The following is a 27,977-nucleotide window of genomic DNA, read 5'->3' on the forward strand; positions in this document are numbered from 1 at the left end:
TGGCTGTCCCCATGCCACTGGTCACCACCATGGAGGAAGCAACTCTCTGCTCCACAGTAGCACCATTTAGAGCTTGAGGATGCTTGGCTCTTCCCACAAAAACTTGGTGATTCAGTAACGGCCTTTACGTGTGAGTCTAAAGGGAAATGCTGCCTCCCCAGCACAAGGACCAGGTCCTCCATGTGACCTTCAAAGATATACACAAACCACCTCCTGGTGACCTTCAAAGATACACGCAAACCACAATGCACAAGACTCGAAAGTTGATCAAAACTCAGAGAAAGCTTTCTCAAAAGCTTGACAAAGCTCTGCTCAAAAACAACACAGGGCATAAACATAAGCCTTTGGGGAGCTCTGGGGAGAAACAATGGTCCAGCTACTTGGCTTTTTTAGCTAAGCTGGAGGCCACAGCTGAGTCCCAAGCACCCAACCACAGCAAACCAAGGCATGCAACGTGTCAGAGAAGCCAGCATGAAGCCCAGCCCAGCATTACCGGCGTGGTGTCCTCCATCAGGCCCCTGATCTTCTCCACCACGTCGTTGCGGCGGTGCTGGCGGAGGGCACTGATGAGCTGGGCCAGGCTGGCCTCGGGCCCGCGGATGGTCCAGTGCTGCAAGGCGGCGTAGGCGCGCTCGTGGTCGGCCGCGTAGCCGTTGGAGAAGGCGGCCACCTCGCGCTCGCTGGCGTTGCACAGGAACTGGTAGATGTCCTTCCACTGGCTCCCCACCTGGGCTGCCACCAGCTTCAGGATGTCAATGCCTGCGGGGGACAAGAGCCACAGGTGAGGCATGGGGGGCCGGGAGGCTCAGAGACATACAACGTTGCACACATAAGCTCCAGGAAAAGGTTTTCCTGTCCCTATCCTAAACAGGCACACTTTACTTTTTGTTTAATAATAATTAAAAAAAAAAAAGATCCTAATTTTAAATAATAAATTAATAACTTTTTAAAAAGAGTATTTTAAGACCTTAGCAAGACAGAACAGCTTATGAGCCTGGGGTGCAAGGAGCTTTGCAGACAAGCAGCACCCATAACGTGTTCAAACACATTTCATAGAATCATCGAATCGTAGAATCATCAGATCCCAGAATAACTAAGGTTGGAAAAGACCTCCGAGATGATCTGGTCCAACCACCCCCCTACCACCAATGTCACCACTAAACCATGTCCCTAGGCACCACGTCCAACCTTGCCTTGAACACCCCCAGGTACGGTGACTCCACCACCTCCCTGGGCAGTTTGTTCCAAGGCCTGAGCACCCTCTCCATGAAGAAATTCTTTCTAACATCCAATCTAAACTTCCCCTGGCACAAACTGAGGCCATTTCCTAACATCCTATCACTTGTCACCCAAGAAAGGAGACCAACACCCTCCTTGCTGCAGCCTCCTCAGGTAGTTGTAAGAGAGCCAGGAAGTCTCCTCTCAGCCTCTTCCCCTGACTAAACCCTAATACCCTCAGTTGCTTCTCATAACTCTTGTGTTTCTAGCCCCTTTGAAGAGCAAGAAGATCAGGATTTCCCCCAGAAAAGCTCTTGAGACACATCAATTCAAGACTGGGAGAATTTCCTCCCTTTAGCTTCGGGAGCAATGCAAACGGCACTCCTTGCCTCGGCGGTCAGGCATTACACCTTCAAATAAACCCATTCCTTCCCCCTAAAAGCTCGTGTGGTTTGTTTTCACCCAGCTGAACACCACCTTATTCAGAACAGCCCCACAAATGGGAGACTTTGAAGATCTGCAAGAAACAGATCACTTTTTCCACAAAGTTACCACACCTCGGGAATCCCCACGAGCCAGCGCTCCTCCACGGCTATGCACACCACTTCCCCTTCCAGCTACAGACACAACATCGCTATCAGCAGAAACAGCTGCCATGGGGAACACTATGCTAGAGCCAGGGTCTTTCCTGCTGTAGTAAAAAATGAGCAATTTTTAAAGCTGTCTAGGCCCAAACCTCCAAAGTGCACCTTCAGGTCTCAGCCCTGATATAGCTAAATACATATTATATAGCTAAATATATGCTATATAGCCTGATATAGATATTTTTGACCAACACCCCTCTTCTTTTTGTTAAAGCAGGCTTATCAACACCTGCCATATCAAGACACCAGTTGTTCCTTTCGATCTAGATAAGGATGTGGCATTTTCCAGTAGCCACCAGCCTGATGTGCTCAGAGTATCCAAAACTGGTGTTCGACCCGCTCTGCAGCAAAAACCCCAAAACCCAAACATTTACAAATCTCTGTCCTCCTCCCACCACAACCCCGATCCCTTCCTTCCACAGATTTAAGAGAGAGACCTGGTGATGGGTTGGGGACTGCAGCTCTGGCTCTGCTTCTCCTCTTCCTCCCCCTAGGAGGGTTTGCCCCAGCTTGCTGCTGGAAGGAGCTGGTGGTTTCCAAAATACATCTGTAATTTTTCCCCAGCCATCCTAGCTGTGTGATTGCTGGGCTTTGTCCTCACACAAAACCCCAGCCCACCAGCCCACCTGGGGTAGGTTTGGGGGAGAGGGAAGGAAAAAATAATAGAAAAAAAAAATAGGTGGGAGAGGGGAGAAAGACTTTGTCGTTATTCAAAATAAACCCAAGACAAAAGAAATGTTCCCCAGCATTAAAGAACAAAAAAAAGGCCTGCCAACGCACTATTGTGCTTTATGACGGGGCTAATTATCCGAGGCACATAAAAAAATGTTATTGCCCATAAAATCTCAGCACGCGGCCGCCAGCAGCCATAGCAGGCTCTTGGTCTGTTCTTGTTGCGTGAGCGGCTGTGAGAGGCAAGGAGCCGGCTGCCCTCTGTTCAAGTTGACACAGGTCACCTGCGTGCTTCCCAGAAAATCCCAAATTCCTCGCCCTTGATGCCTGTGCATGCCTGCAAGCCATCTGTATGGCACAGCAGCCGCACGCACCCTGAATGGTGCCAACAACCAAGCCCTGTGCCTTCGGGCGCTATGGAGCAGGGCTTGGAAGCAGCACGAAAGCAAACTAGGGTTTGGGGTTGGATCCTTCAAAGCAGCGAACGCAACAGGTTCTGGGATAAAAGCAGCAAAGAAACTCAATTTTGTCATTCAATCCAAGGGAAAAATAAGAGTTTAGCTGGAATAGGAGGGTAGGGAAAGCTCTGCAAAGCTTGTGCACCAAGATACAGGTGGGAACCCAAAAAGGGACGAGCAAGGCTGATGCTGCTCATGTAGGGTACCTGCAGCACGCTGCTCGACGGTAGGTAGCATTAAAATGCAATTGCTGTTTTACAACCCATGCAATGCACCAAGACTTCCCAGGAAAGGAAAAAAACACGTATCACCTGCTCCCGCCTACGCACTCAGTGCTGATAAATCCCAGCCTTTATTGCTGCGTCGGGGAGAAAAGTTTTCAGCCGGCTGAAACTTGATTTGCACTGGCTTTACACGGCATCTCGTCCGGATGTTCCTGACCGCGATTTACAGCACCAAGCAGAAATGCGCCTCCTGACGTTTTCCATTTTGGTGTATTTAATCTCCCAGTTCAACAAAGTGGCCCCACAAACATGTTTATATCTCCTGGCAGTGATATCACAGGGCACCAGAACGCACCGCGCAGCGGAGAACTTAATGGCGTGTAATAATCTTTAGAGAACAAATGTTCCATTAAAAATGAATTTGGAAATTTCTACCTTAATACTATAAGAACCTTAAACTCATTTTCTCGCAACTATTAAATGAATTTAAGCCCCATATGCTCGCTACATCCACTACAATATTGTGCAAACAAAACCCCGAAGAGATATGGAAGAGACAGACTTGAGCACAGATTTGGCTCGAGTCAGTTAGAAAACCATTTACTCCCTCTGTTCTGAAAAATAAGATTAAAACCAGGACATGACAAGTTGCTGCCGCACGCTGCCAACTATTACTGCTCCAGCCATTTACAGTAACTTAATTCAGTTGTTCAAAACTAAAATAAGATGTTAATGCTTCTAATAAGTTTACAGTCCTGCTATTTCCGTATCTCCAGGACCCTTATGAAGTCACTCTGTGGAGCACTAATAGGGCCGGAGCTTCCTGGTGGGATGGGACAGGACAGTGCCCACCGGGGTGCAGCACGTTTCTCATTTCACCTGCATGAAACCTGTTTTCTCCTGTCCTACTAGGAGCATGGCCCAAGTAACCTCAGGTCTTCCCCACCTGCCAACCACGTGGATCTTCTTCCATCATGCTCATCCACATGCTGTGCCTGAAGCCCTTCGGAGGTGAGTAATCCCAAGTTAAATGGTTGAGCTCAGCAGGGACAGAGCTTGAACCCATCCGTTTCGTGCTTCCTATGGTCACAGCCACGTTGGCATGACGCTAGAGCTGTTCTGAGCTCATGGATAATGGAGAACAGCCTGAGGAGCCCTCCCTCCTGCAGGAGGCCCTGTGGTCACATCTCAGGAGGCTTGGGGCCAGCACATCCATGCACGTCCTGTTCACCCATCCAAACGTTGTGGTGGGCCTCTCCATAGAAACAACCCAATATTTTGAGGTCAAAACCACCCTGACTTGCTACCTAAGGCAAAGCTTTTCAAAGATAGCCAATCTTACTACTTTTTTTTTTCATATTAAGACAAAAGCAGATTTTCTGTAGAAACTGAATAATGCCATTTAAACATGGTGTTCAATTTGTCTGCCAGGAAACTGCATGGGTATCGCTCCCTAGAAGAGAGCTGCAGTGCAAAAGTAAAGGACCCTTGCAAAGGAACGGCTCATCTGAAGTCCCTTTGGGGTTGCCACAAGCGTGCTGACACAGGATGGCACCTCCGTGAGCCCAAAGGAAATGTCAGGGTGTGGGGTAGGATGGTGGTGGCTTCGCTATAGCCACCAGGCACCTAGCACAACAGCCTGGAGGAAGCCTTCAAGACAGCCCACTTGTCCCCTGCCAGGTCTGGCTGTGCAGCTCCAACCCAGCAGGATATGGCCCACGACCAAGGTCAACAAGTGTCCAGGTAAACACCATGTCTGAGGGTGTGCATACGTGTGCAGGAACTGCTGTGGCAGCTCCGCATCCTGTCTCCAGCTCATCTCCACCCAATCTTACATAGAAATTAAAAAAATAAACATAAAAAGTAAAACATAAAAAAAAACAAAAACCAACAACACAAAATAAAATAAAAAAAAAAAAAAACAAAAAACAGGTTGCCTAGAGAAGTGGTGGATGCCCCATCCCTGGAGGTGTTCAAGACCAGGTTGGACATTGGACAAAGCCCTGGTCAACCTGGTCTGGTGGGTTGTGTCCCTGTCCATGGTAGGGAATGTGATGGCCTTTAAGGTCCCTTCCAACCCAAACCATTCTGTGATAAATGCTGTTTCGCCCACATGACCTGACTTTCAGTTGCTTATTTTGAATCAGATTGAACATATTTTCCCCCCGCGTTTCCATCTCCTCTACACATCTCGTGCCTCTCTGTGGTTCATAGTTCAGCTGCCGCCTTTCATGAAAGCCACCAAGATGGCCAAAAAAAGCACACAGGAGTTTCACATGCTTTCATAGCTCTTGAGCTTGTTTCGGACAAATCTTGCTCAACTCCTGTAGCCCAGCTGTTCCCAGGTTGGGAACAAACTGAGTTCTTCCATGACTGTGCAATATTACACCATGCAAGAAGCCTTCAAGAGACCACTGCCCTGCCATCGCTGGCTGACATCTGCCAACAAATTCAAGAGGAGTTGAAGGGCTACCCTGCCAGAAGGCCGCACCCATCCACCCAAGAGCACACGGAGAAGTCTAACCACAACTCAACCACAGCAAAACTTCGTTTCCTTCCCCTCCACACCCTCTCATGAACAAAAAGCTGCCGTCGTTTTCATTTTCAGAGCTCAAGGCAAGCGTGATTTGGTATTCTTCAGAAGAGTGTTGGCTGAGAAACTGCTGCCTGTAAGGGGAAATCTCATGCTCAGGTCTACAGAGCCCTCCCAAACCCTCCTGATGTCCCTCTAATAATGAAGGAGAAGGGGTTAACGCATCAGCTATGTTCTTACATGGAAGCTAAGGAGATCCTCCACCACCTGCAGGGATGGGGCCCACCAGTCCTCCCCAACCCCTGTAGCATCCCTGTATCAACCTGAGACGGGGTCCCCAGCACCTGGAGCTTCCACTACCTGCCTACTGATGCAGCTCCGTGAGCAATATTAATGGCCCTACCCACCCAACGAGCAGGCTAATGGCTTGATCATCAACATAACCCAGCCCTCCTGTAATGAAGCCCTTGAAAAATTCCTCTCTTCTCCACCAAAAAGGCAACAGCAGCAAGAAAAAGAAAGTCCCGCATGGCAAGGGCTGCCCTTGTACCACCTTCTCCTTCTCCACCCGCTGTTTTTTTTGAGCACACAGCAGCACGTGGAGGGATGAATCCTGCGTCAGGCTGGCAGATTTTGACATTTGCACAAATCTCAAGGATGGAGGAGCATCACGGGCAGGCAGCTGAGCCAAAACGTGTGCAAGTCAGGCAGGAGAAGGGCAGTGATGCAGCCCGACCCTCAGATAAAAGCTTCCCATCGCTGCTAGCCCAGCTCTGCTCCTGAGCTCATCCCACCTACCTCCTCCAAATATCTTCCTGACTCATGCAGAACACAGCCCCAGCAGCCTATTTTTACCTCCAAAAATACGCCGAGAGCCTACAACTCAGCTGGGAGGCAGCACATCCAAATCCCAGCTGTCCGCAGCTCGGGCTTTGAAATCCCCGAACCCTGATTGATGCAAAGACCTTCCCAAAACGAGGAGATTTCACCACCCTCCCCAAAATAGGGGGTTACTGGAGGATGAATCCTTTCACCACAAATCCCAATTCTAAATAAGTTTTGGAAAACGTGCATATGATCAAGACAGGCGGGAAGGACATTTTTATGAGGACTTCTGAGCAATGTGATGGTTTTTCCCATGGTCAGTGCTGGTATCAGATCCTCCCAGGAGCCAGTGATTCACATCCTCAGCGAGCACCATTTGGGCAACAAACCACTGTTTTTTGTTCTTCTTTTTATTTTTTTTCCAAACCAAAAATCTTGCAGGGCAGGAAACGGACTCCCGACAAACACTTCCCACACCCTTTCTGGAAACTAACTCCACCAAGACGGTCGAGGAAGGCTTGTGATCATCACTGGGAGTTTATGGATGTGTTCAGACCCGGGGACCTGAGGGTCAGTGCTGGACAGGAGCATTACAGCTCTCCATCACACCTCTGGAACCAGCACCAGCCTTAGTCCTGACCCCTTGGGACCTACACAACCTGCCCACCTCCACAGCAAGGTCTCCCTGAATGCCCCCTCTTGACCTCCATCTGCTTGGGATGCTGCAGAGAAACCCAGCCAGGCAGCGCTGCTCTTCCTTTGGTTAAAAAGGGAACGGTCAGTGGAAGCACTCCATGTAATTATTACATTTTAAACAGCTTTTGCAGAGTTAATTTTCATTATAACCCCCTCGGGCAGGCAGGTAACCCTGAGCAAGCACACTGCCGCAGCCAGAGTCATCGATATCCAGACACACAGATGCCAGCCTGAGGATTAAATTCACCTGCTGGTTTTTTATTTTTATTTTTTTCCCCACACAGATGAAGCCCTGGCAAGCGGGTAAAGTCTGCCTCATTACTTGAGGAGTTATGTGCTAGGGCCTCACCGAGGTGAGAAATCACAGCTCTCCCCACACAGAAGCAGGTGCAGGGTTTTCTGAAAAAAAAAAAAAAAAAAAAAAAAAAAAGTCTCAAGTGTGTTTTTTCAGCAAGAAACGCTGAATTTCTGTGCCATTAACACTCAGCTGAGCCTTAATGGGCAGGCACCAATCCCCATTCCTCATGCTCGTTATTAAACTATCCAGGAATTTTGACCTTTTCTTGTTGCTGTTGCCTTTTTTTTTTTTTTATGACTTTTTTTTGGAGCAGATTTTGAAGCAAATGGACCATCTTCCGGGGCAGCCCTGTGCATACTGCGGACAGATGGCTGGTGTAGCAGCACGCATTAGAAGTGATCGAGCACCAGTCTCCTGGCCTGCTAATGCAATAAGACTCAGGAGCAAGACATAATAAACCCGCCCCTGATTAGGTTTCCCTCTAAGCAGAGCAGCGGTCGCTCTCTCTCATTTGTGTTTTCCACAGCTCCCTTTCACCACCCAAGCTGTGGTCAGCCCCAAAAAGGTCAGTTTGGGGGCAAACCTGTGCGAAGCCAAAAAGCTGAGTGGTTTGAGGAACACGGTGATTCAAACTCATCGGGTATCACCGCAAAGCTCCCATGGCAGAGCTCTGTGTTGCTGGAGTTGAAGGGCTGCTTTATCCCACCCTGACACAGAGCATCCCACCTCCACGGGGGCAGGATGTGCAGGGCTCTGAGCATCCCCACGGTGTTTTCATTTCATTTCTATTTCATAGAATCATTCAGGTTGGAAAAGCCCTCCAAGATCACCTGCTCCAACCACCCCCTACCACCAGTGCCACCACTAAACCATGTCCCCAAGCACCACGTCCAACCTCTCCTTGAACACCCCCAGGGACGGTGACTCCACCACCTTCCTGGGCAGCCCGTCCCAATGTTTTACAGCTCAGTGGTACCCACAACACCCCCTGGGTGCCTTGTTCATCCCTACCCTACCCATTTTTCAAGCTCCCTTTCTCTGAGTCTCATTTTGAGGAGGACAGGATGATATTTGAAGGCCAAACAGACATCTGCAGATACCAGAGGAAAAACAGCTTTAAGAAAAACAAAAAAAAACTCTCTGGCCTGTTTGTTTTGGCAGGCAGACAGACATTAATCCCTCAGCTCTGCCAGGGGCACGTTAGGGTTTGCACCCAGGCACAGCACTGCTCCTCAGTCAATAAATTATTGGCAGCAACAGGCACACCTGCCCCTGGGAGATGCTGCTGGCCATCCTGCCCCTTGCTGCGGTCCTTGAGGTCACAACAGCGTGAGGCTGATTGAATTCTTACACTGTTCCCCAGGCTCTGCAGATGTTCAAAAGGAGAAGTAATGGGGTCCCCAGTCTGCTGGAGACAGAATATCCCAACAGCCAAGACCCCAAATCCTAATACTTCTCACCTCCCCAGCATCACCTCTTGGCTCTCCCCTCTGCTTTCAGACGGGGCCTCAACCCAGAGCTGCTTCCAGTTAGGGCTCTTCTACCTGCAGCCCCAGCCTGCACACAGCTCTGCAGCACGGCTTATTTCCCTTGATTACTTAACCAGAGGCTTCCTGGCTTTGGTCTCGCCACCCGCTGCAATAATGTGCAATTACCAGACTTGAAGAAGAAAGGAAAAAAAAAAAGGCAAGTGGCATCTCCTGCCAGGTCAGCACTGCCAAGGTCTGCTCCTGTCTTTCAGCTCCAAAAATCAACAAATCCTCCCCTTGCCTCTCAGCATGGCATTTCAGGCAGCTTCTTCTATACACAGGAGTTTTTACCCCAAAAGGCCACTTTTGATGCAGCTCATTTCAGTCCCTGCCTTTCACTCGCTGCTACTCAAGAGGTGGAAGTCAAAGGCAACGCTACCGTGAATTTCTGAAAGATTATTTCAAACCCACCCTCACGTTCAGTGCAGACTGGTGTAATTCTTGGAAACCCCAAAGATTGCAGGAGTCAGGCTTCAATTCTCTTATTTTTACTAAAAATTCAATTTTCTGTGTGTACTAAAAGGGCTCCACTCATTCAGTTCCCCACCTTTGGAAGCAGCTGAAGAAAGGGAAGGGGATGTGCTAAAATAAAGGGAATGGCTGGAAGAAAACATCTCCAGTAGGCAGGGCTGCTCTCAGTCTTCCAAAAGAAAGTCGCACCAGGTTAAAAGCATTTCCCTGTACCCACACTAATAATTAACCACCACTTTCTTTGGAAATGGTGGGCAAAATGCCCTTCCCCTTCCCATTCCCACCTGCAGGGCAGGAGAAACGAGCCAGGTGAAGCAGCCAGAGATCCAACTGCACCATCAGCACTGCTACTCGTTTAGATCCCATGAAGTGAGAACTTGGGGTTCTGGGGGGAGCCAAAAAAGCCCCCAGGTGGGGACAGACATAAGGACATGCTGGCGGTGCTAGCTCAGGCCAGCAGGCACTGCAAGCTCTTCCCAGACCTCTGAGCCATTTAACCCAGTGAGAAGCTCTGGCATTTGTTGCCTGAGCTGGAACATGTCCATGCTCAGGGTACAGGTCTTGTTTTAACACCAGCCTCCCAAGTCGCCTCTAATTTTAGGTGTTGGCAGTTATTTAAGGCACATATTATGACCAGGGGGAGCACGGGGAGCAGACACCTGCTCATGGGAAGATGAGGACAAGCAAAATGCCTCCAATAACAACTGCTGTCGAGGACAGCAAGCACATTGCAGGTATTTCAGCAATTTGGTATCGAGTGCCATCAGGAACAGGATTTAAGCCACTGCTTCCACTGAGGTCTGTCAAAGCAGCAAAAACGTGGGCAGAAATAATTTAACGCTGCAGATCCTGCGTGCAGATGAGTTAATTACAGTATTATTACAAAAAGACCCTTGAAAAAAAATATTGAAGATAAAAATCACACTCCCACCCCCAAATCTTCCTTTCTCAGGAAGAAGCCCAGCCCAAGCGAGATGCTCTGCTCCAGCACCAAGCACTGCTAGTGCTGCCCTGACCATGCTACACCCAGCTGAGAGGGATCAATCCTAAAATCCTTCCAAAAAAGGGCAAAATCCTCAAGGTTGGCCACCATGATCCCTCCAGCACCACCGCAGCGCACCTCCCCAAGCACAGCTCCTCCGCACCAGGGCTGGGGCACCCATGTCCTAGTACGTCTTCCCTTTCAAAGGTTAAAGCTGTTTACTGAAAGGATTACGAGGGAGGAGCTGGAAAACTAGGAGGAAGCAGGGGGGAGACTGCGCAACTCTTACGTAGGCAATAAATGCCCCACAACCCCGGGTTGGGAGGTCACAGGGATTTCCTTTCTGCTATGGTCTTAAGCTCATTTTGGGCTACGTTGACCCTTGTCTGAAATGTTGCTTAAGGATGCAGCCTGCAAAGCATGGTTTGGGTACAAGAACTGCTCGAGAAGCAGAAAGCCAAGCTGTGCTGCTTCAGCTCTGCAGTGTACCTTGGCTGCGTGGACAGCTGTTTAAAAAAATAAAAGGTCAATTCTGTTTTACTGTGTTGCCTCTCATTTCAAGTAAATGAAATCTTAAGAGCTAGACACTTCAACACACACACAAAAAAAAAAAAAAGAGGGATTTCTACACCACCATGGAGAAGAAAAACTTATGTGCCTGGCACAGCGGAGCACCACCAAAGAAAAACTAATGAGCAGGGCAGATCCAGCTAAACACAACGCAATTTAGGCGACGTCCAAGCTGCCCTTAAAGCAAGACAAAGCATTAATTGGTTTGTACTTGTTTTGCCTTTGCAGCAAAAAGTTCAGCTGAGGACATCTGATGGCAGGAGCAAGCCACGAGGCCACCTGGACAAGCAGGCACCAGTGTGACCGCTGGGTGGGTTGTGCAAAACCCCACCGGGAGCCCTGAGAAATGGGAAATTTGCCTCCAGACTGGAGGGGCTGATCAGATACTGGGCCAGTTCATTAACCAAGCGCTGCTTCTGCAATTACATCACCTCGTTTCCCAAGGCGGGGAGCGAACTTAGCAAACACGTTGTGAATTTGATGCACTAGCTGAATTCAGCTGTTAGAGGATGACAGAGGGAAGAAGAGACGTGTCCGGGGAAGCAGAGGATGACCCATAGATTACACCGTCCCCCTAAAAGGATGACAAGATCTGTGAAGGTGGGGTTACATCTGAATGGTCTCACACAGCCTCATTGCTCACCACGTATCACCTTATCTTATCTGTGTGGTTTCTTTAACCTGACTCATCCTGGGTGAGCAAACACAGAGCCCTGCCCAAAGGGAGCAGATGTAGTGCAGGAGTTGCAGGAGGCTTCTGAACCACCAGGTCAGGAGCCACAGCTGGTTCTGCCCAAAGCAGCTGGTTTGCTTCTGCACTGGATTGCTCCCCGAGCTGTAAAAACTCAGCCCCTGCTCCGGGATGACAGCATTCACTGCTCCGAGACAAGGAAAGAAACAATGAGAAATTCAACCAACCCAAGGGAACTTGTAAATTAAGATCCTGGGAGGGGAATAAAAAAAAAAAAAAAAAAAAAAAAAAAAAAGAAAAACAGACTACAAGTTAGTAGCAACCAGCCCGTTTTGGCCAATGAACCACAGCTGAAGCGCTGAACCTTGGTATTCCCTGAAGCATGCACAAATAAAAGTATTTAATAGGCTCTGCAACCCTGCTGCAGATCACTAACCATAGCCCAGGGTCCACGCTTTTGGCACCACTGATTTTAGGGACAAAGAAGTGCAGGCCCTACTGGAAAAAAGATGTTGGAACTTATTGCAAAGGGGAAAAAAAAGCGCAAGAAATGGCACCCTAGGAATTCAAAAAGAGTTAAAAGGAAACTGATAAAAAGCACAAACACGAAAGAAGGCACAAAGCTAATTCCATCACGGCCTTATTGGTTCTGTAAATGCATTAATGAAAGCAAACAAAGTGTAGGTCTGTTAATCAGCAGGAAGGAGAGCAGAGTACATAACAAGACGCCCTGCTCAAAGCCTTCTCTGCTTTGTACTTAAGCACCCAAGGATGACTGTCATCAAGCACTGATCTCTCTTAAAACCCTCAAATCTTTTCTTTCCAATCTGCTCTTCGCTTGGGTCCCCTTGTTAAAAGTGCTCTTCTAAAGGTTAACCAGGAAGGGATGTTTAGTTATTCCTTAGTCCTATCTTCAGGGTAAGGGGGTCGATTCTGCCACGGTGGCTGTGTGAAGGTAGAACCTCCTGGGGAGCCCATGACCACTCAATATTCCCATTCGTGCCACCATTCATTTATCATTGACTTTTATGAGTCCCTATTTAAGACCCTAACGGTTCATCTTTAACTCTCATTGAAAAGCAAATAGCAAGTTTTTCCACCAGAAGACCAGAAAACACCAGGAAGCAGAACCCCCAAGATCCCCCAAGCACAGGGAGCTGCGCCCATCTGTGACACAGCCGCTAAGGATAACCTCCCTCGCTCCAGCAAAGGAAACGGGCTGGGGAAAGAAGCCAGTGGTCAGGATTTTGGGCCAAGAACCTGAAATTGAGGTGCTGCCAACGGGCGGGGGATGACTCAGCCTTGCAGAAACAGAAGGGGTGAGGGGAAAAGGACAGAACAAAAGATAATCAGACACACGCCTGAGTCACTGGTAGATAAGGAGGGACGAAAACAGAAAAGAGGTGGAAGGGCAGAGATTAAAAAAAAAAAAAAAAGTCTTCTTTTGAGATCCTCCTAGCAAGGGGTAGGTAGGAAGCAGAAGCAGAGGAGCTGAGGATAGGTGATGCTCCCTCCATCAATCACTGCGTCAGGAACGGGAAATGTGCCAAGGGAACAGGGATGGGGAAAAGCCAAGGATCAGCTGAGAGCTGGGACATCTGCTTGCCCTTACCACTGGGCTCAATGCGCCAGGAAAGCGACCCAGCCATGGGGTGGCCCATCCAAAGCACCACGAGATCGGAAAGGGGAGAGGACACCACTCCCTAAACCAGCTGCTCCAGCCCCCGGCCGGTACTGCTCACCGTGCCCGTTGCAGTAATAGATCCACTTCTCCCTGTTCTGTGTGGGGGTGGTGGACTTCTTCATAATAGCTTTCTCCACAATGGCACTGGGATCTTGCCTCGGCCCTTTCTTCAGAGTCCGTGAGCTCTTCCTGACACTGCAGACCACGATAACCACCAGGACCAGCAGCAGGAAGAGGACGATCATCCAGGGCAAGTGTTCGTTGATATCGAAGTGCTGGTGGACGTTCTGCGGCCCTCTCCGGGGCGGCCTGTAGGGCATGCTGGACTTCTCGCCTCCTGCCATCTCCAGGGCCGGCTGCTTCTCCAGAGCTTGGCTGGTGTGTTTGTGCCGGTAGCTCTGCGCCTGGCCGGCGGTGCCGGTGCCCACCAGGCTCCCTCTGGTACCCCCGGTCTCGTTGGCCGAGGTCTGGTTGTAGTCGCTCGTCGGCCCCGTCACGCCGTTGGCCGCGGGTGGAGAGGGAGCCAGGTCGGGAACTGAAGAGTTCAGACCTGCAGGAGGAGAGGAGAGCTCAGTGTCACGGCGCTGGGGAGGTGACATGGAGCCACAGCACGGCCTGAGACCCCTCTGAGCGTCGGCACGGCCTGCAGGCCTAAGCCCAGCGCCAGGCAGCGAGAGAGGGAAAACCAGACCTTAATGTCACCTCTGTATCAGACAGCTACTGAGTCAGGTTTGAGATAAAACCGACTGGGTTAACACCGAGTGGCTGCTCATCAACAAAAAGGAGCGATTAAAAGCACATTGGTGGTCTGTGTTTGACCCAAATTCAGCATTTCTTAGAAAACCCGCAACTCTGAGGCAGTTGCCTTTCTTCTCCTAGCTTTACACTGATATTATTTTTTATTACATTTTTATTATTTCATATTCTTATTACATTATTAGCTTTACACTGATAACGGAAAATTTGGTATTTGGGCTAGGAACACACATAAACATTAGCTTTACTTTTTACTGATGATGGAAAACATTTTCATATGTGTTTTTAGCCCAAATACTATTAGCTTTACATCCATCATAGAAAACGTGGTATTTGGGCTAGGAACACACAAATTCAGAGGCTTAGCATCTCTCAACCAACTCTTGTCAGAGAAGCACAAACATTTTATCAGCACTGCAATCAGACGTGGATGCATCAACTCCAAACCAGGTTTCTGAAGTGACTGAGATGACCCAACTTCCTCCTAAGAGCCACTTTCTACTTTTATTGAGTTTTCTTATCAACAAGCAGCGCCTGGTGAGAAGAGGAAGGGCGCTGCAGCACGAATTAGAGCCTGCTCTGGAAACTTGGATGTGAAGATCGTGTCTCATCCCAGCTGAGCCAAAGCGCGGGTGTAACCATCTGCGATGTGAGAAGCCAAACCGCTCTGACCAGGACACAAACAGGGAAAACGCTAACTTTTATCTGCTTGTCTATGGTCGATATCAAAGTTCAGGGAACACCCTCCCTTCCTTGCCCAGGGAGATGCCAACGTCACGTCAGGCTTCTCATTTGTTAGGTCCCAGAGCCCTGCAGCCTACAACCGTCAGCACCTCCCCGCACCTGCATTTACTGGCTCAGGTGTAAAGGGCATCAAAACTTGCCTTTTGTTGTTGAAATGCCCCATTTTGGACACTATCAAGGAGTGCTGAGCAGCAGCTCACACAGAGCCCCATAGCACCCAGCCACGGCTGAAGCACCTCTGCTAAACACAGCAGCACCCTGCCCATGGGTTCTCTGCCTGGTCTCATACCCCAGCAGTCTCCCAGTGAAGAGTGTGACATGTCATTTCCAATTAAGTGAGAGAATAGGGGAATTCAAGCTAGTTTTCCCCACCAATGGTAATTAGTGGAAGCCTTCGAGGTTAAAGAAAAAAAAATAATAGCACAGCCTAGGTGCAGTTTTGGCACTGGTCCCCATTCAAGCCAGTAGAGTGATACAATTCAGGGCAAAACATAGCAGGGAAAGCACAGGCAGAGATGCGGCAAACCCATCAGGACACCCAACAAACCCACCAGCAGGGTGGAGAGAAGCTCCCATCTCCCCTCGGGGCTTTGCTGCTGTACCCGCTCCCTGCTCAGGTTTGCCACAAACACACCGAGACTTATGCCAGCACAACACGTGGATTGGAAAAACAGCTGGGGAACACGATGTCCTCTTAATCCAAACAGTATGACAGCCAGAAGTCCAATCAGGAGTAAAATCTCGGGGAAAATATTATTAAGTGTGGTTCATTAAGTGTGGTTTAACACAAGCAATGGCAACCTGATGTAGTCCAGAGCCACGTCCTGGCCAAAGAAGCAAAAGCACCATCTGCACTTGAGACCAGGTTGACCTCCAACAGCCTAAAAACAACCGTGACCGAGGCAGGAATGCAATCCCATGGCTGAAAACAGCTGTGCACGTTACCTTTGGGAAGATGAGCGGTCGGTGGAGCCTCGTAGGTCTCTCCACCTGCTTCTGCATCTGACGAAGCCAAAGATGTGCTTGGCAGAGACGCCGGAGAACCGCAGACGTTGTCACTTTCCTTCGTCCCCGGCTTGACCACCACCATGTTCTTCCCGAAGCAGTCCGTGTAGGTTTTGCACTTCATCACGCTAGAAGGCACATCAGAAAAAGTACCACGGGGGCACGGCTTGCACCTCACGTCTTCCGTCTCGGTTCCTTTCTTGCGGACGCCCCAGCCGACCGGGCACACCGTGTAAGGGACGCAGGTATCGTTCGTCTGAAACGTACCCGACAGGCAAGTGCACTCGCGGTCGGTCAAGGCAGTACAATGGGTTTTCTCAATCATTGGCAGTTCGCAGGGCTTTCTGCAAGGGTGGCATCGCTCTATGCCGTTCTCGTGCTTGGTAAAAGTCCCGTCCGGACACGGGCTGCACTCCCTTAAGGTGCTCTTCGTGCAGTGCTTGGACACGTAGGTTCCCGCGGGACACTTGTCGCAGATCAGCTCCTGGTTGGTGGCACGGTCGAGGTGGCGGTACTTGCCGGCGGAGAGGCTGATGGCATTCTGCTCGGAGGTCAGCTGGGGCTGAGCGCCGGCGCTGCCGAGGAACACGAGCAACTGAAAGACAGAGGCAAAGCGTTAGCGGGGCCCCCGGTGCCAAATTCCTTCTGGAGTGCCAGCCCGGGACAGGGCCACCAGGGCAGCAGGACCACGAGGGAGGTTTTGTCCTCTCAAGGCTGAGAGGTCCCAGCAGTGCTCAGGCATTTGCCAAGAAGACAAAAACCACGCAGGCGGTGGCTCTGACCTGCGGGACTTCCTTCCTCTGTGTTTGTTACCCTGCGGTTGCTCAGTTATTTGCCTTTTAAAATAAGGCAAAACAAGATGAAATCTGGGCTGGCGTGCGGTACCGAGTGTGTTCTCAGCCCCACCGCCCTCCCACAGCCCTGTGCAAGGGTAAGGCTTGCTTCAGGGGCTCTGCTTTAAGCCTCCCACACCTGAATCCACTTGCAACCAGATTTATTTGCAACAGGAGAGGGGAAAAAGGACACTATTCCTAAGCTCTTTTGGGGGCTCCACTGTAACTTTGCTCCTCATTGCATCACATACAGGTAAAAGCTCTCACGTTTTTACACACCAAACGCACCCAGCTGGGTTTGGCTGGATGACGACTATGGGTCCATTCACCTCCACCTACTTCTAGCCCCATGATTTTATTCCCTTTGGTCCTTTGCATTGGTACCATGGGGCCACTCCTTCCCCAGGAGAAGCCCTCTCTCCATTTCCACCTGGGGGACCTCTGGACCACAGATACGCATCAGTTAGGCCAGCAGAAATAATGCCCGGAAAACAAAAGGCAGCTCAAGAAGAGCTGCCACAACCTCATCCAACATGCAAAGCAGCTGGAAACGCATTTCCAAACAGCAGCAGGCTGAGTTCAGAGGGAAGAGGACCAGGCTAACATTACAGCAGCTTTCCAAAGGTGATTTCCTACACTAAGGTGGGAAGACCACCAATCCTAACGCTTCTCAACCGAGCAGCTGGGGACATAAATCACCTTGCTAGGCTATACGGGACCTTGCTTTTGCTCTGCTACATATCCTGGGCTATCAGCCAGCAAGAATATATTATATAAAAAAAAAAAAAAAGCCTCCAACAACATGACTCTGCAGAACACACATCGCAGCAGAGCTGCAAGCTGCGCCGCGTCATTTTTGGTGCAGTCTCTTGCTTCCTGGAAAACACATGCTCTGGCAGCGCATTTCTCTTTCACCTGCTAAATAATTTATGGCCGAGGATTTGTACAAAACACTTCAAGTCTTTTTTTTTTTTCCCCCTCCCTCCTGAAGCGGCAATTACAGAGGCGGCAGCAGCAGACAAGCCTGCAGGAGTTGACAAGGATCCTGCAGTGGCCAGGCCAATTACAGCACGTCAAATTAAAACAACAACAAAAAAAAAAAGCGAGAGGCTGCTCTGGCAGGCTCTAACGGCTCACCCAATGCATGTTCCACCCCTCCCTCCTGCAAGACACGATTTCACGAAGCGCTCAGCTCGCGCTACAGAAACCTGCCACCCGTAATCTCCCTGACGCAACCGCGAATTAGCAAACCAGATGCAACAGGATCCGGCCTCCCCGGGGCTCACCAGTGCCCTACACAGGGGATATGAGCCCGTGTTGGACCCTGGGGGGGCATCAGGAGGTGCGGCACCAAGGGGGCTCTGGTGCATGCGCAGCTCGGTGCTTATGGACAGCAGCGAGTCGCAGCGGGGGAAGGCTGAGCAGCCTGGAGCATCCATGCGGGTGTCGTATGGATTGGTGCTTCTGGTCCCTAAAAATAACCCGCTGCTGGGAGCGTGTGGCTGGCAGCGCTCGCAGCACCATGAGCACCAGCCGGGAGCAGGAGGATGTCTCTGCCTGGGAGGATGCCTGCTGCTCAGACCCACCACGAGCAGCACAAGAATGGAGCAGGGTCTCCTTAGCCACTGGATTCCAGTTCGTTACTCCCAGCACCAAAGCATACAGGGCAAGAAAAAAACACAGAAAAAAGGCACTGGTGCAAGATGACCCTGGTACGACCAGATACCAGCGCACCTGGGTTTGGTGCTGCTCCTCACGCCTGCAGAGCAACCCCAGCCCAACATCCACATCCCTTCCCAGCCACCCATACCCCTTCCAGCACGTGGAAGACTTCAGATGGGGAAAGGGCTGGGATGAGGGAGCCCCTGAGCTGGCAGCCGACGCAGGCATGACCCATCTTACTGCCAGCAGCCCGGTGATGCAGCCAAGCACCTACGCAGCATCGCCATCACCACTCTCTTCAGTTGCAGCCACTCATCGGATGAAGCCGATGAGCAATTTGCAGGAACAATAGTTTGTAGGGAGCTACATGCCTCCCAAGCACACGTACGTGGGATGCGGCAGGGAACGGGCCAGCTTGTGCAGGAGCAAAATCCGCTCCTCGGCCCTGAGAGGCTGCTAGTAGAGAGACAGAAAGTTGGCAAGAAAATGAGCATTTGGGTCCGAAACAGGGCGAATTTGGGTTGTGCCGCCCCACTGCTGCCAGCCCCGCGGTAGGGAGAAGAGCAACGGTAAACTTCACAGCCATACAATGCATTCAGCAAAAAATAAAAAGAATAAAGGTGACTTAAAAAAAGAATGAAATTGACTTTAAAAAAAATAGAAAAAAATCATTAAAAAAAAAAAAAACAAACAGAAAAAGCAACTAAAGGCAGCTGAACGCAGCGTATGTGATGCTGGTAGAGCGAAACCAGAGCAGAGGCACAGGACTGTAGGTGAGCAGGGACTGACAGCGCCAAGGTGATAATCCAGGAACTGTTTCCAAGTGAAAATAACAAAATTTCCTGAATTCGTTGAAATTGCAGCTAGCCCACACCCTCCGTAGCAATGCCTCAGCCCAGGTTGGGCTGCACAGCTCCCCTTCCCAAAGGTCAGCTACACTCTCTGCGGAGCACCTCTGGGAAGGCATTTGTGACACTGAAGGTGGAAAAACAAACAAACAACCCTCCCAAAACACCAGTAAATAGGTCCAGAAGTTTGATGGCAACTTTATGGAGATAAGCAGCCCATCTCCTGCCCTGCGCCCCATAGGCAGGATCAAGTTACAAACTCCAAAAAAGACACCTGGGACGAGGGTCTTGGGGAAGGAAAGCGAGATTTAGATTCTTTAAGTGCGCTGAGTTATTTTCAGCCAGTTTGGGGTTTAATGAAACTGAGAGTCCAGGGCTGGGTCGACTCAGCAATCCCACTGCCATGGCTGGGAAGGGCAACGGCGACAGGGGAAAATGCCAAAACAGCAGCACAGGCGCACGGTCCCCGCGAAGGGGAACTCAACAGCTCTTCCCACACCACACATCAGCCGAGAATCGCTGGCTGCAACGAGCCCACTAGAGGCAAACGAAGCCCCCGCAGCCCTCTGAACACCTGGGATGCACGAGCAAACAGTGATCCAGGCGGCAGCCACGAGAGCATCCCACCCACGACCTTGCCATCAAATGGGAATTCTGTCCCACGGCTCATCTGGTCGCACACCCGCACACATCCAGGTTGAGGATGCGCGTGCACGAGCAACGCTTGCCTGCACGTTTGGATCCTTACCTTCACTCTGGGAGGGGGGAGAGCACTCCGCTTGTATTTACCCACGTACTTGGACCCCTTTGATTTTTCCCTCGGGGAAAAAGAGGCCGGGGGGAATCCTGACACTGCCGACCACGCAAAGTTTTGCTTCGCGTTCCAAGGGGCGATGCCGCTCCCCGTGCAAGACTCACCCCGTTGCCGCTGCCCGGCGATTCCCCAGTCCCCGCAGCCCCGCAGCGGCTCGCTAGGACCCACCTGGAGCCCAGCAGCAGCGGCCGCGGCGCTGCTTACACAACCCAGCCGCAGCACGGACCCGCCGCCCCCAAAATCCCTCCGTCTCTCTCTCCCCAAAATGACAGCGCTTCGCCCCAAAGCGCCGCTTTGCCGCGGTCCTACGTGGGATGGCAAAACGGGGAAGCCGGGCGAGCTTGGCCTCTCTCCCAAAGCACGGGGGCAATAAAAACAACATCAAAAAATGGGATGAAGGAGGAGAGGGTTGAGAACAAACACCCCAATAAACAACCCCAACACCTCTCACGACCCCCGGGACGCGCAGGCATCCCCGCACCTTAGCACCCGCCCCCCACCTCAAATGTCCGTACCCCCCAAAAACTCACCGAGAGCAAACCGGCGAGCACTGGGCACGCCGCGGCGGGGCGGGGGGCGGCCGCCCCCATGGTGGACGGGGGGTTTGGGGTAATGGGGTGGGAAGAGGGAGGGGGGGGGGTGGCCGCAGCGAGCGGGGAGGGGGGAGCGCGGGCGCTGCCCGGCTAACGGCGCTGCTTCATGGGGCGGCGCGGGGTCGGCAGCGGCGGCTGCTGCCCGCGGCGGGGGGCGCCCATGGTGGCGGGGCCGGGGCCGAGGCCGGAGCCGGGGCCAGGGCCGGGGGGGAGCCGGGGCGGGGGCGCTGCCGCCCGCCGCGCTCCCACCTGCCTGCGGGGGCTGCCGCTGCCGCGGCGGCGGGGCGGCGCGCACGTGGGGGCGGCGCGCCGGCGGGAGAAAGAGGCGCGCGCGCGCGCGCGCCCGGGGAGGGTGGGCGGCACCGCCCTTTGTGGCGTCACCGGGAGCGCGGGGCAGGGGCGCGCCAAGGGCGCCCCCTTCCCGCGCGGCGCGGGAAAAGGAGAGCGGTGGGGGCGGGTGGGAATCTGGGGAGCAAGGGGAGTTCAGCAGGGTGGGGTTATTATTTTATTTTATTTTATTTTATTTTATTTTATTTTATTTTATTTTATTTTATTTTATTTTATTTTATTAAATTTTATTAAATTTTATTAAATTTTATATTTTCATCTTATTTTATCTCATTTTATTTTATCTCATTTTATTTTTCTTTTCTCCTGTTCTCCGATGCGGAGCACATAAGGAGTAAGGGGAGTAAGAGGGAGCAGCAAGAATCATACAGAGACACGGAATGGTTGGGGTTGGAAGGAGCCTCAAAGCCCGTCTAGTTCCAGCCCCATCCAGCTTGGCCTTGGGCGCTGCCGGGGATGGGGCACCCACAACTCCTCTGGGCAGCCTGCACCAGGGCCTTGCTGTCCTCTAAATAATAATAATAATAATAATAATAATAATAATAATAATAATAATAATAATAATAATAATAATAATAATAATAATAATAATAATAATAATAATAATAATATCTCATCTAAATCTACCCTAAAAACGGAGCTGACCCCCAAAAGAGGGTGAGCTGGAAGCCCTCACAGATGAGGGCCAGATCCTGCAGCATCCACACAGGATGGGCAGGGTGCTGGGCACAGCATCCAGCCCCAGGAAACAATGGGAAAGACCTGGATCTACCCAGGGAGTCAGGAGCGGCAGGAGATGGAGACAGAGATGAGACTCCATGGGTCCCACCAGAGCAGGGGTGGGATGACCCAGGCAGGGCTGAGGAGAGCCAGTAGGGTTTATGGGTGCCTCAGGGCACTCGACATGCGTGGGTGCATGAGATCCAAGCCTCCCATGGTTATCGATGTTGCTGGTTGCCCATGGAGGAAAACATCACATGCCTGATTCCCAGAGCCTGCAGAAACCTTGCCAACCATCACCTTCTGGGGGCATCCCGAAGGCAAGCGAAACAAGGCGGGGTTTTGGTGCCACACCAAAAACAACAGCACATGTCCCCCATAAATGATAGAAAATCTCGAAAAAGAGATAAAAAGAGATATCCTTGCTCTGCAGGAGTGTGGGCTTCATCCAAACCCTTCTGAAGTCCGCACAAAGCCTCCTTCTGACTTCAGGGAGGTTTGAATCCAGCTGAAGGCTCCTCTCCCAGCCGAAGCAGACCTTTTCTCCCTGCACTTTCCCCATTCCCAACCCTGGAAAGGAGCAACGACCTCAGGGAGCCTGGGAACGAGCCTGGAGCAGAGCTTCTCTCCCCAGCCGGGATGGCAGTGGCAGGACAGCCATTCCCAGGAGAAGACCGAGTCACGTCTGCAGGGAGAGGACCTTCCTCCACAGCTGGCCATGCTGCAGAGCCTTGCTTCGAGCTCCTCCATCCCCTGGGGCCACCAGGGCCAGGAGCAACGTGCTCATCCCAGGAAGGGAAGCCAGCTCTGTGCCCCCACACGAGTCCCCATGCAAAGCCCAGGCCACTGGGGCTGCCCAGCAAGAAACCCAGGATGCCCACGGCTGCTTGTAAATCTGAATATTTGGGGCAAATAATTGGCCATAACCCAGCTGGACTTGTGGGAGGGGGTTTTAAGTTTAAAGATGTGCAGCTTTCTGGTGAAATTCGGGGTGCGTCTGGGCTGACGGTGGCTCTGAAACCACGCCGGGTCTGCTGGCAGCATAAAAGACCTCAAATTGGGTTAGGGAAAAACAGGAAAATAATCATCGGGAGGACGGGGTGACTCAGGGGACTGGCAATAAGCTGGATCATTTTACTGCCATGGACTGCATTCTAATTAGTTATATCCGCTTTTAATTATTGGTATTTATACAGAACCTACAGGCTGTCCATGGATTATCCCAAAATACACAGGCTGCTCTGGAAATCTCTCCCCCATGCACCTTGCAGCCTTATTTGAGACAAACCCTGGTCACGCTGCCTACACGGGGTCACGAAATGCTGCAGGAGTTGCTTACTGGTGCTCTTCTTGCTGCCTCCCTGCTTTTCTGGGTCTTCAAAAGGAAAAAGGGGAAGCGGGCAGCCAAGGTTGGAGCTTCATGTGAAGGATTTCTGGCGGCGGCGGCAGCTCAGGGGGTTCCTCCTCGTCTCTTACATTCGGTTCCTTTTCCCCCTTGTGCCTTCCGTGAGTCATGCAAACGCTCCCAGTCATGGGGTGCGGGATCAAGCAGGTCAGTGACCTGGGAACTCTTAAAAAGCACAGAGCGGGGGGATTTTGAGTCACAGTCAGGGAACCTCGCTGCTCACATTCATCACAGACCCATGGGTAAGGTGGTGGCAGGAGCCATGGAGCGATGCCCACCCTCCTGGTTTGCCACCAAAAGCTATCTTCTGAAGCTGCAATGTCTCCTTCTGCTAGGAGAAGCCAGAGATGTTTGGTCATTGGAGGCTGTTTGAAGCCCTTCCCAAAATTTCATGAAATGGGAAGAATTTTTTTTATGGGGAATGTTAAAGGATACCCTACACAGCCACCACTTGCTTCATCCTGAGGAAGCCAGAAGCTTGTGGGCAGTGATTTTGCAATAAAAGAAGCCAGGCTAACGAGGCAGATATTATTTACTTAGAGACCTTTTCATGGACCATCGCTTTCACATCTCCTGTACAAAACGTATTTCTATATTTCTGCTTGCTGTTACAGGAAAACAGCCCCTGCATGGGAAAAAATCCAGTTCCAATTCATATGGAAACCACATCTACCGCTTGCACAAGCATAAATCAGGAAGTTAAACTGACACAGTCTGAGGACTTACCCCGGGTGAGAGGAAGAAGCCTCTGGGTGGGGGTTCTCACCCTTGTGGTCCTCCCTGGGATCTCCAGGGAACGGGAAGGGAAACATCGACCAAGAGCAGCTGTTCCCAGCAGGAAGATTTATATATAAAACACACGTGTGTATGTATATATGTATACGGAGGGGATTTTAGCAGGATCTGTGGCAAATGTAGGATGACCTGCAAGAAAAGTCTTTGGGGTGGTCAAGGCTCTTCGATGTGGGTCTGGTGGCCATCACCTCTGAGCTCTCCTTCCCGTGCACAAGGCCGAGCAGCGTGTTTTCACAGGTGACCTAAAGAAAGGAGAAGCTGGGCAGCAGGCAGCAGCACCAAGTGCATAAATGGGAATTTAACCTGGGGTAACATCCATGAGACACCCAGTGGGTGCTGTGGGGAGATGCTGCCGCAAACGAAGCGCAGCTGGGGCTGCTGCTCACCCCCTGGGGAGGAGGGCGCAGGGAAATCCAATCTTTTCCAGGTCAGTGGGCAGCCGTAAAGAAGCTTCCCTCCTGCCCCCAGACCAGCACGGTGATGCGAGTGCTGTGAAGCAGAGAGGAGAGGTTTGTCTCTCTTTCATTGGGCTGCCTGCACACCCAAATTGGCGTGGGTAGAACAAGCCCGGCAGCCACCTCTGTGCCTTTCAGAGCAAGATTAGCAAAGGTGTGAAAATTAGCGTTTCATTCAGGGTGTTGCAGCCCTTTGATATATACGGAATCTTGTTTTGCTGGAGGTCCTGCAGTGCCTGCTTTGTCCCTGCTGGCCAGGAGCAAGGCTTGCCCAAACTGCTCTGACCTCAGGTGCATCACCCGGAGCCCTCGGTCATCTCCCTGCCATGCTCTCTGCTGGGGCATCCTGGTGGTTGTGATGTTAGAAATGAAAAATTACACATTAGCCAAACATCTTGCTGTGCCCCTGAGCTTACACTGGAGAAATCAAGCACTTTCCTGGGAGGGCTGCATGAACTTCTTGGTTCAGCATCAAAAAAGACACCGGATGAGCCCTCCTGGTACGGAGATGAAGCAGCAAATGACCCTCACCACCTTGAACCCAGCATGGTTTGTTTAGCTCAGCTCAGCACTTTTTTATTTATTTTATTTATTTTTGTCTGGAGTGAGAGCTCAGAGCCAGATGTACAGCCCTGGGGTTATTTTTGGAGCCCCAGGAGGATGTCACTTCCCGAGTGACCTTGCTTGGCTGCACCCAGAGGGACAGACCTCGTTGCAGAGAGATCTTGAATGATCTCAGTTGCAGTTGAAGGTCTGTGTCATGGCTCCCATTACCAGTGTGGAGGATCAGATATCCACAGAGGCTTTATCCCAAATGCAGGAAAAGCATCGCTAGTTCGAGATTTGGGGTCTTGGCACCACCAACAACCACTACGCAGCCAAGGGTTAGTCACCAACCTTCAAGAAAAGTGTCACTCTCCATGTTCTTAGAGCAATGGGATCAACATAGGTGGGATAGATCTACTTTTTGATGTGATACCTCTTTTTTAGAGGCTTTTAGGGGAATGGGTCTGTCAGTCCCAGGTGCTCCCTGATATATGGGTTGGCTGCTGCAAGGTGGCATCGGCACGGAGGGGTCAAGCCCTGTTGGTGGCTGTCCTTGTCACCACAGGGAACCAGACAGAGCAGCTGGGGGCAGCGTGCTCTTTGCACCTTTAGTGAGCTCCTGCACTCCAGCACACGTGCAGAGTATTGAGAAACCTCACCCAGATTTGGCTGTTGTGCATTAGTTATGGCTATGAGGTGTCTATGGAACAGGCTGTCCGTGAAAATGAGCCAGGACATAGTCTTAGAGAGCCAAAATGCTGTGCTGTCTGGGGGTAAGGCTGTAATAATAAAGGCAACCTTCCTGGCAGCAGCAACAGGGCAATTGAGGAACCCTCAATTTCCAAGGGTCCTTACAAACACATCACTAATCTTCAGCCAGAAACAGGGGAAAATTAAGTCAGCCTGGGTCCTCAGGGACTGTGCCGTGCTGTGAGCCTTTCCTCACTGTCACCTGCAGCTGTCCTTGCTCTGCTTCCCATCCCAGCTGGCCTTCTCCATTTGTGAACAAAGAAACTCAACACAAGGGTCCTTCACGGAAAGGAGGAGAGGCAAGGGAAACAGGAAAGCAGATAATGTAAAAACAAACAAGCACCCCATCCAAAGTACACAGAGAAATGTTCAGCTCTCCCTTTCTCTTTGCTTTTCCGGGGCCCCCTAGGAAAGCTGGCTACTTCCTCCATCCTGCAGCCTCCTGCTGTGCTCAGTTCACTGGTGTCACATCTCAGGCTATGCATTTCTTCCAGGCAGATGTCCACCCATCCATTTGTCCATCTGTCTGTCCATACGTCCGTCCGTCCGTCCGTCCATCCATCCATCCATCCATCTATCCATCCACCTAATCATCCATCCATCCATCTGTCCTTGCACCCATCCATCCATCCATCCATCCATCCATCCATCCATCCATCCATCCATCCATCCATCCATCCATCCATCCATCCATCCATCCATCCCGCTATCCACTGCTCATAATGAGTTTTTTGTTGATTTCTCTTCCATATGAGGAACCTATATTGACCTCTATCAGAAGACCTACTAAATAATGACAAATCCCAAAGGCAGCCTGTTTTTTATGCATGATTTCTGATAGTGGTCACATCAAGTTGAGGTGTCAAGGTTACAGAGCGAGAGGGACCTGACCCTGGGACAGCAGTGTGCGTGGAGCTCTGCTTTTCATCCATGGGTTTGACTTGTGTTCATGCAGGAGAGGAGGGGGAGAGCCTCAGAACAGGAGCACAGGATGTGCATTTCTGGCTGGATCGTCTGATGAGTGGTGAATCCCAAGAAAGGGATGAGCTGTTCCCTGCTCGTTATTGCTACCAGATGATTAGGGGACTTTTTTTTTTGTTTCGGATCATCTCATGCTGACTGTGACAGAGGAAGGAGGTCTGTGCTCCCGTCCCCCCTACACCCCATGCTCAGTGCTGAGCCCCCCTCCTCTCCCGCAATGCTTTGTTGTGGGGCTGGTGTGCAGCATCCCACCCCCCCCACGAGGTCCAAAAGCTCCATCTGGGGTTGTTGAATGATGCCCAGAACAATGTGTTGTGGTTGGAGTCACAAGCCTGGGATGCCTGGGAGAGCGCCAAGGGGCTCCTGCTCCCCCTCTCTGCTGGTGCTGGGGGGTCAGGCAGCTTTGGTGGCTGTGGTGTTCGTGGTGGTCCTGCAGCAAGGGGGAATAAGCAGCCCCCAGAGCCTTGTTCCCAGCCAGGAAGGCTGGCGTTTGGCACCGACTCTGCCACAGATGTGTTGTGTGGCTTGGGCACAGCTGTGTAGAGCATGCCTTCATCATCTCAACAGCTTCCTTGCAGGTATTGAGGATGCTACCAGACAGCCCCTAAGCCTTCTCCAGACTGAACCAGCCCTGTGCCCTCAGCCTCCCCTCCTGAGCTCCTTGGTGGCCCTTCACTGGACTCATCCTCTTGTACTGGGGGCTCAAAACAGGATGATACAGTCTCTAGATGGGGTTTCACTGGGGCTGAGCTGAGGGAAAAGACCCCCTCTCTCAACCCGATGGTAAGGCTCTACTTGGGGCAGCCCAGTATGCTGTTGGCCTTGTTTGCTGTTACAGCACATCACTTGCTCATGGTCAGCCTCGCGTCCACTGAGACCCCAAGGTCTGTTTCTGCAGAGCTGCTCCACAGCTGGTCAGCCCCAGCCTGTGTTGTAGCAGCAGGTTATTCTTTCCCAAAGACTTGGCATTTGTCCTCGATGAAGTTCATAATTATCTCTGATCTGTCTAGTCAAAGAGAATGATCTCCCAACCACCAAGTGATAAGACAAGAGGAAATGGCCTCAGGTTGCACCGGGAAGGTGGATGTTGGATATTAGGAAAAATCTATTCACCGAAAGGGTTGTGACACATTGAGCAGGCTGCCCAGGGAGGTGGTTGAGTCACCATCCCTGGAGGTATTCAAGGAATGTGTTGGTGTAGAGCTTAGGGACAAGGCTTAGTGGTGG

The 27,977-nt window shown here is 51.2% G+C and overlaps 1 protein-coding gene and 1 long non-coding RNA gene across 4 annotated transcripts in view; both read right to left on the minus strand.

Annotated features, from left to right (window-relative positions):
• Positions 1–20,982, minus strand: part of TNFRSF21 (TNF receptor superfamily member 21) — a 31,347-nt gene extending 10,365 nt beyond the window's left edge. The window contains exons 1-4 of one of the 3 annotated variants that reach the window (XM_038176656.2): positions 20,688–20,982; positions 15,941–16,595; positions 13,554–14,045; positions 494–759 (exon numbers count right to left, since the gene is read on the minus strand). In XM_038176656.2, coding sequence (XP_038032584.1) covers positions 494–759; positions 13,554–14,045; positions 15,941–16,595; positions 20,688–20,747 — 1,473 coding nt within the window. In that variant the 5' untranslated portion in view covers positions 20,748–20,982. Of the gene's footprint in view, positions 1–493; positions 760–13,553; positions 14,046–15,940; positions 16,596–17,970; positions 17,995–20,687 lie in introns of those variants that run through there. The other 2 variants (XM_072036537.1, XM_072036536.1) reach the window with 2 other exon arrangements.
• LOC119716416 (uncharacterized) lies at positions 6,711–13,547 on the minus strand. Its single transcript, XR_005264363.2, has 2 exons — positions 8,585–13,547; positions 6,711–7,669 (listed from the first exon to the last, which is right to left on the minus strand). It is a non-coding gene; the product is annotated as an uncharacterized lncRNA (long non-coding RNA).
• Positions 20,983–27,977: the final 6,995 nt, after the last annotated feature.

This window comes from Anas platyrhynchos, chromosome 3, assembly GCF_047663525.1.
Source record: "Anas platyrhynchos isolate ZD024472 breed Pekin duck chromosome 3, IASCAAS_PekinDuck_T2T, whole genome shotgun sequence".
Lineage (NCBI taxonomy): Eukaryota > Metazoa > Chordata > Aves > Anseriformes > Anatidae > Anas > Anas platyrhynchos.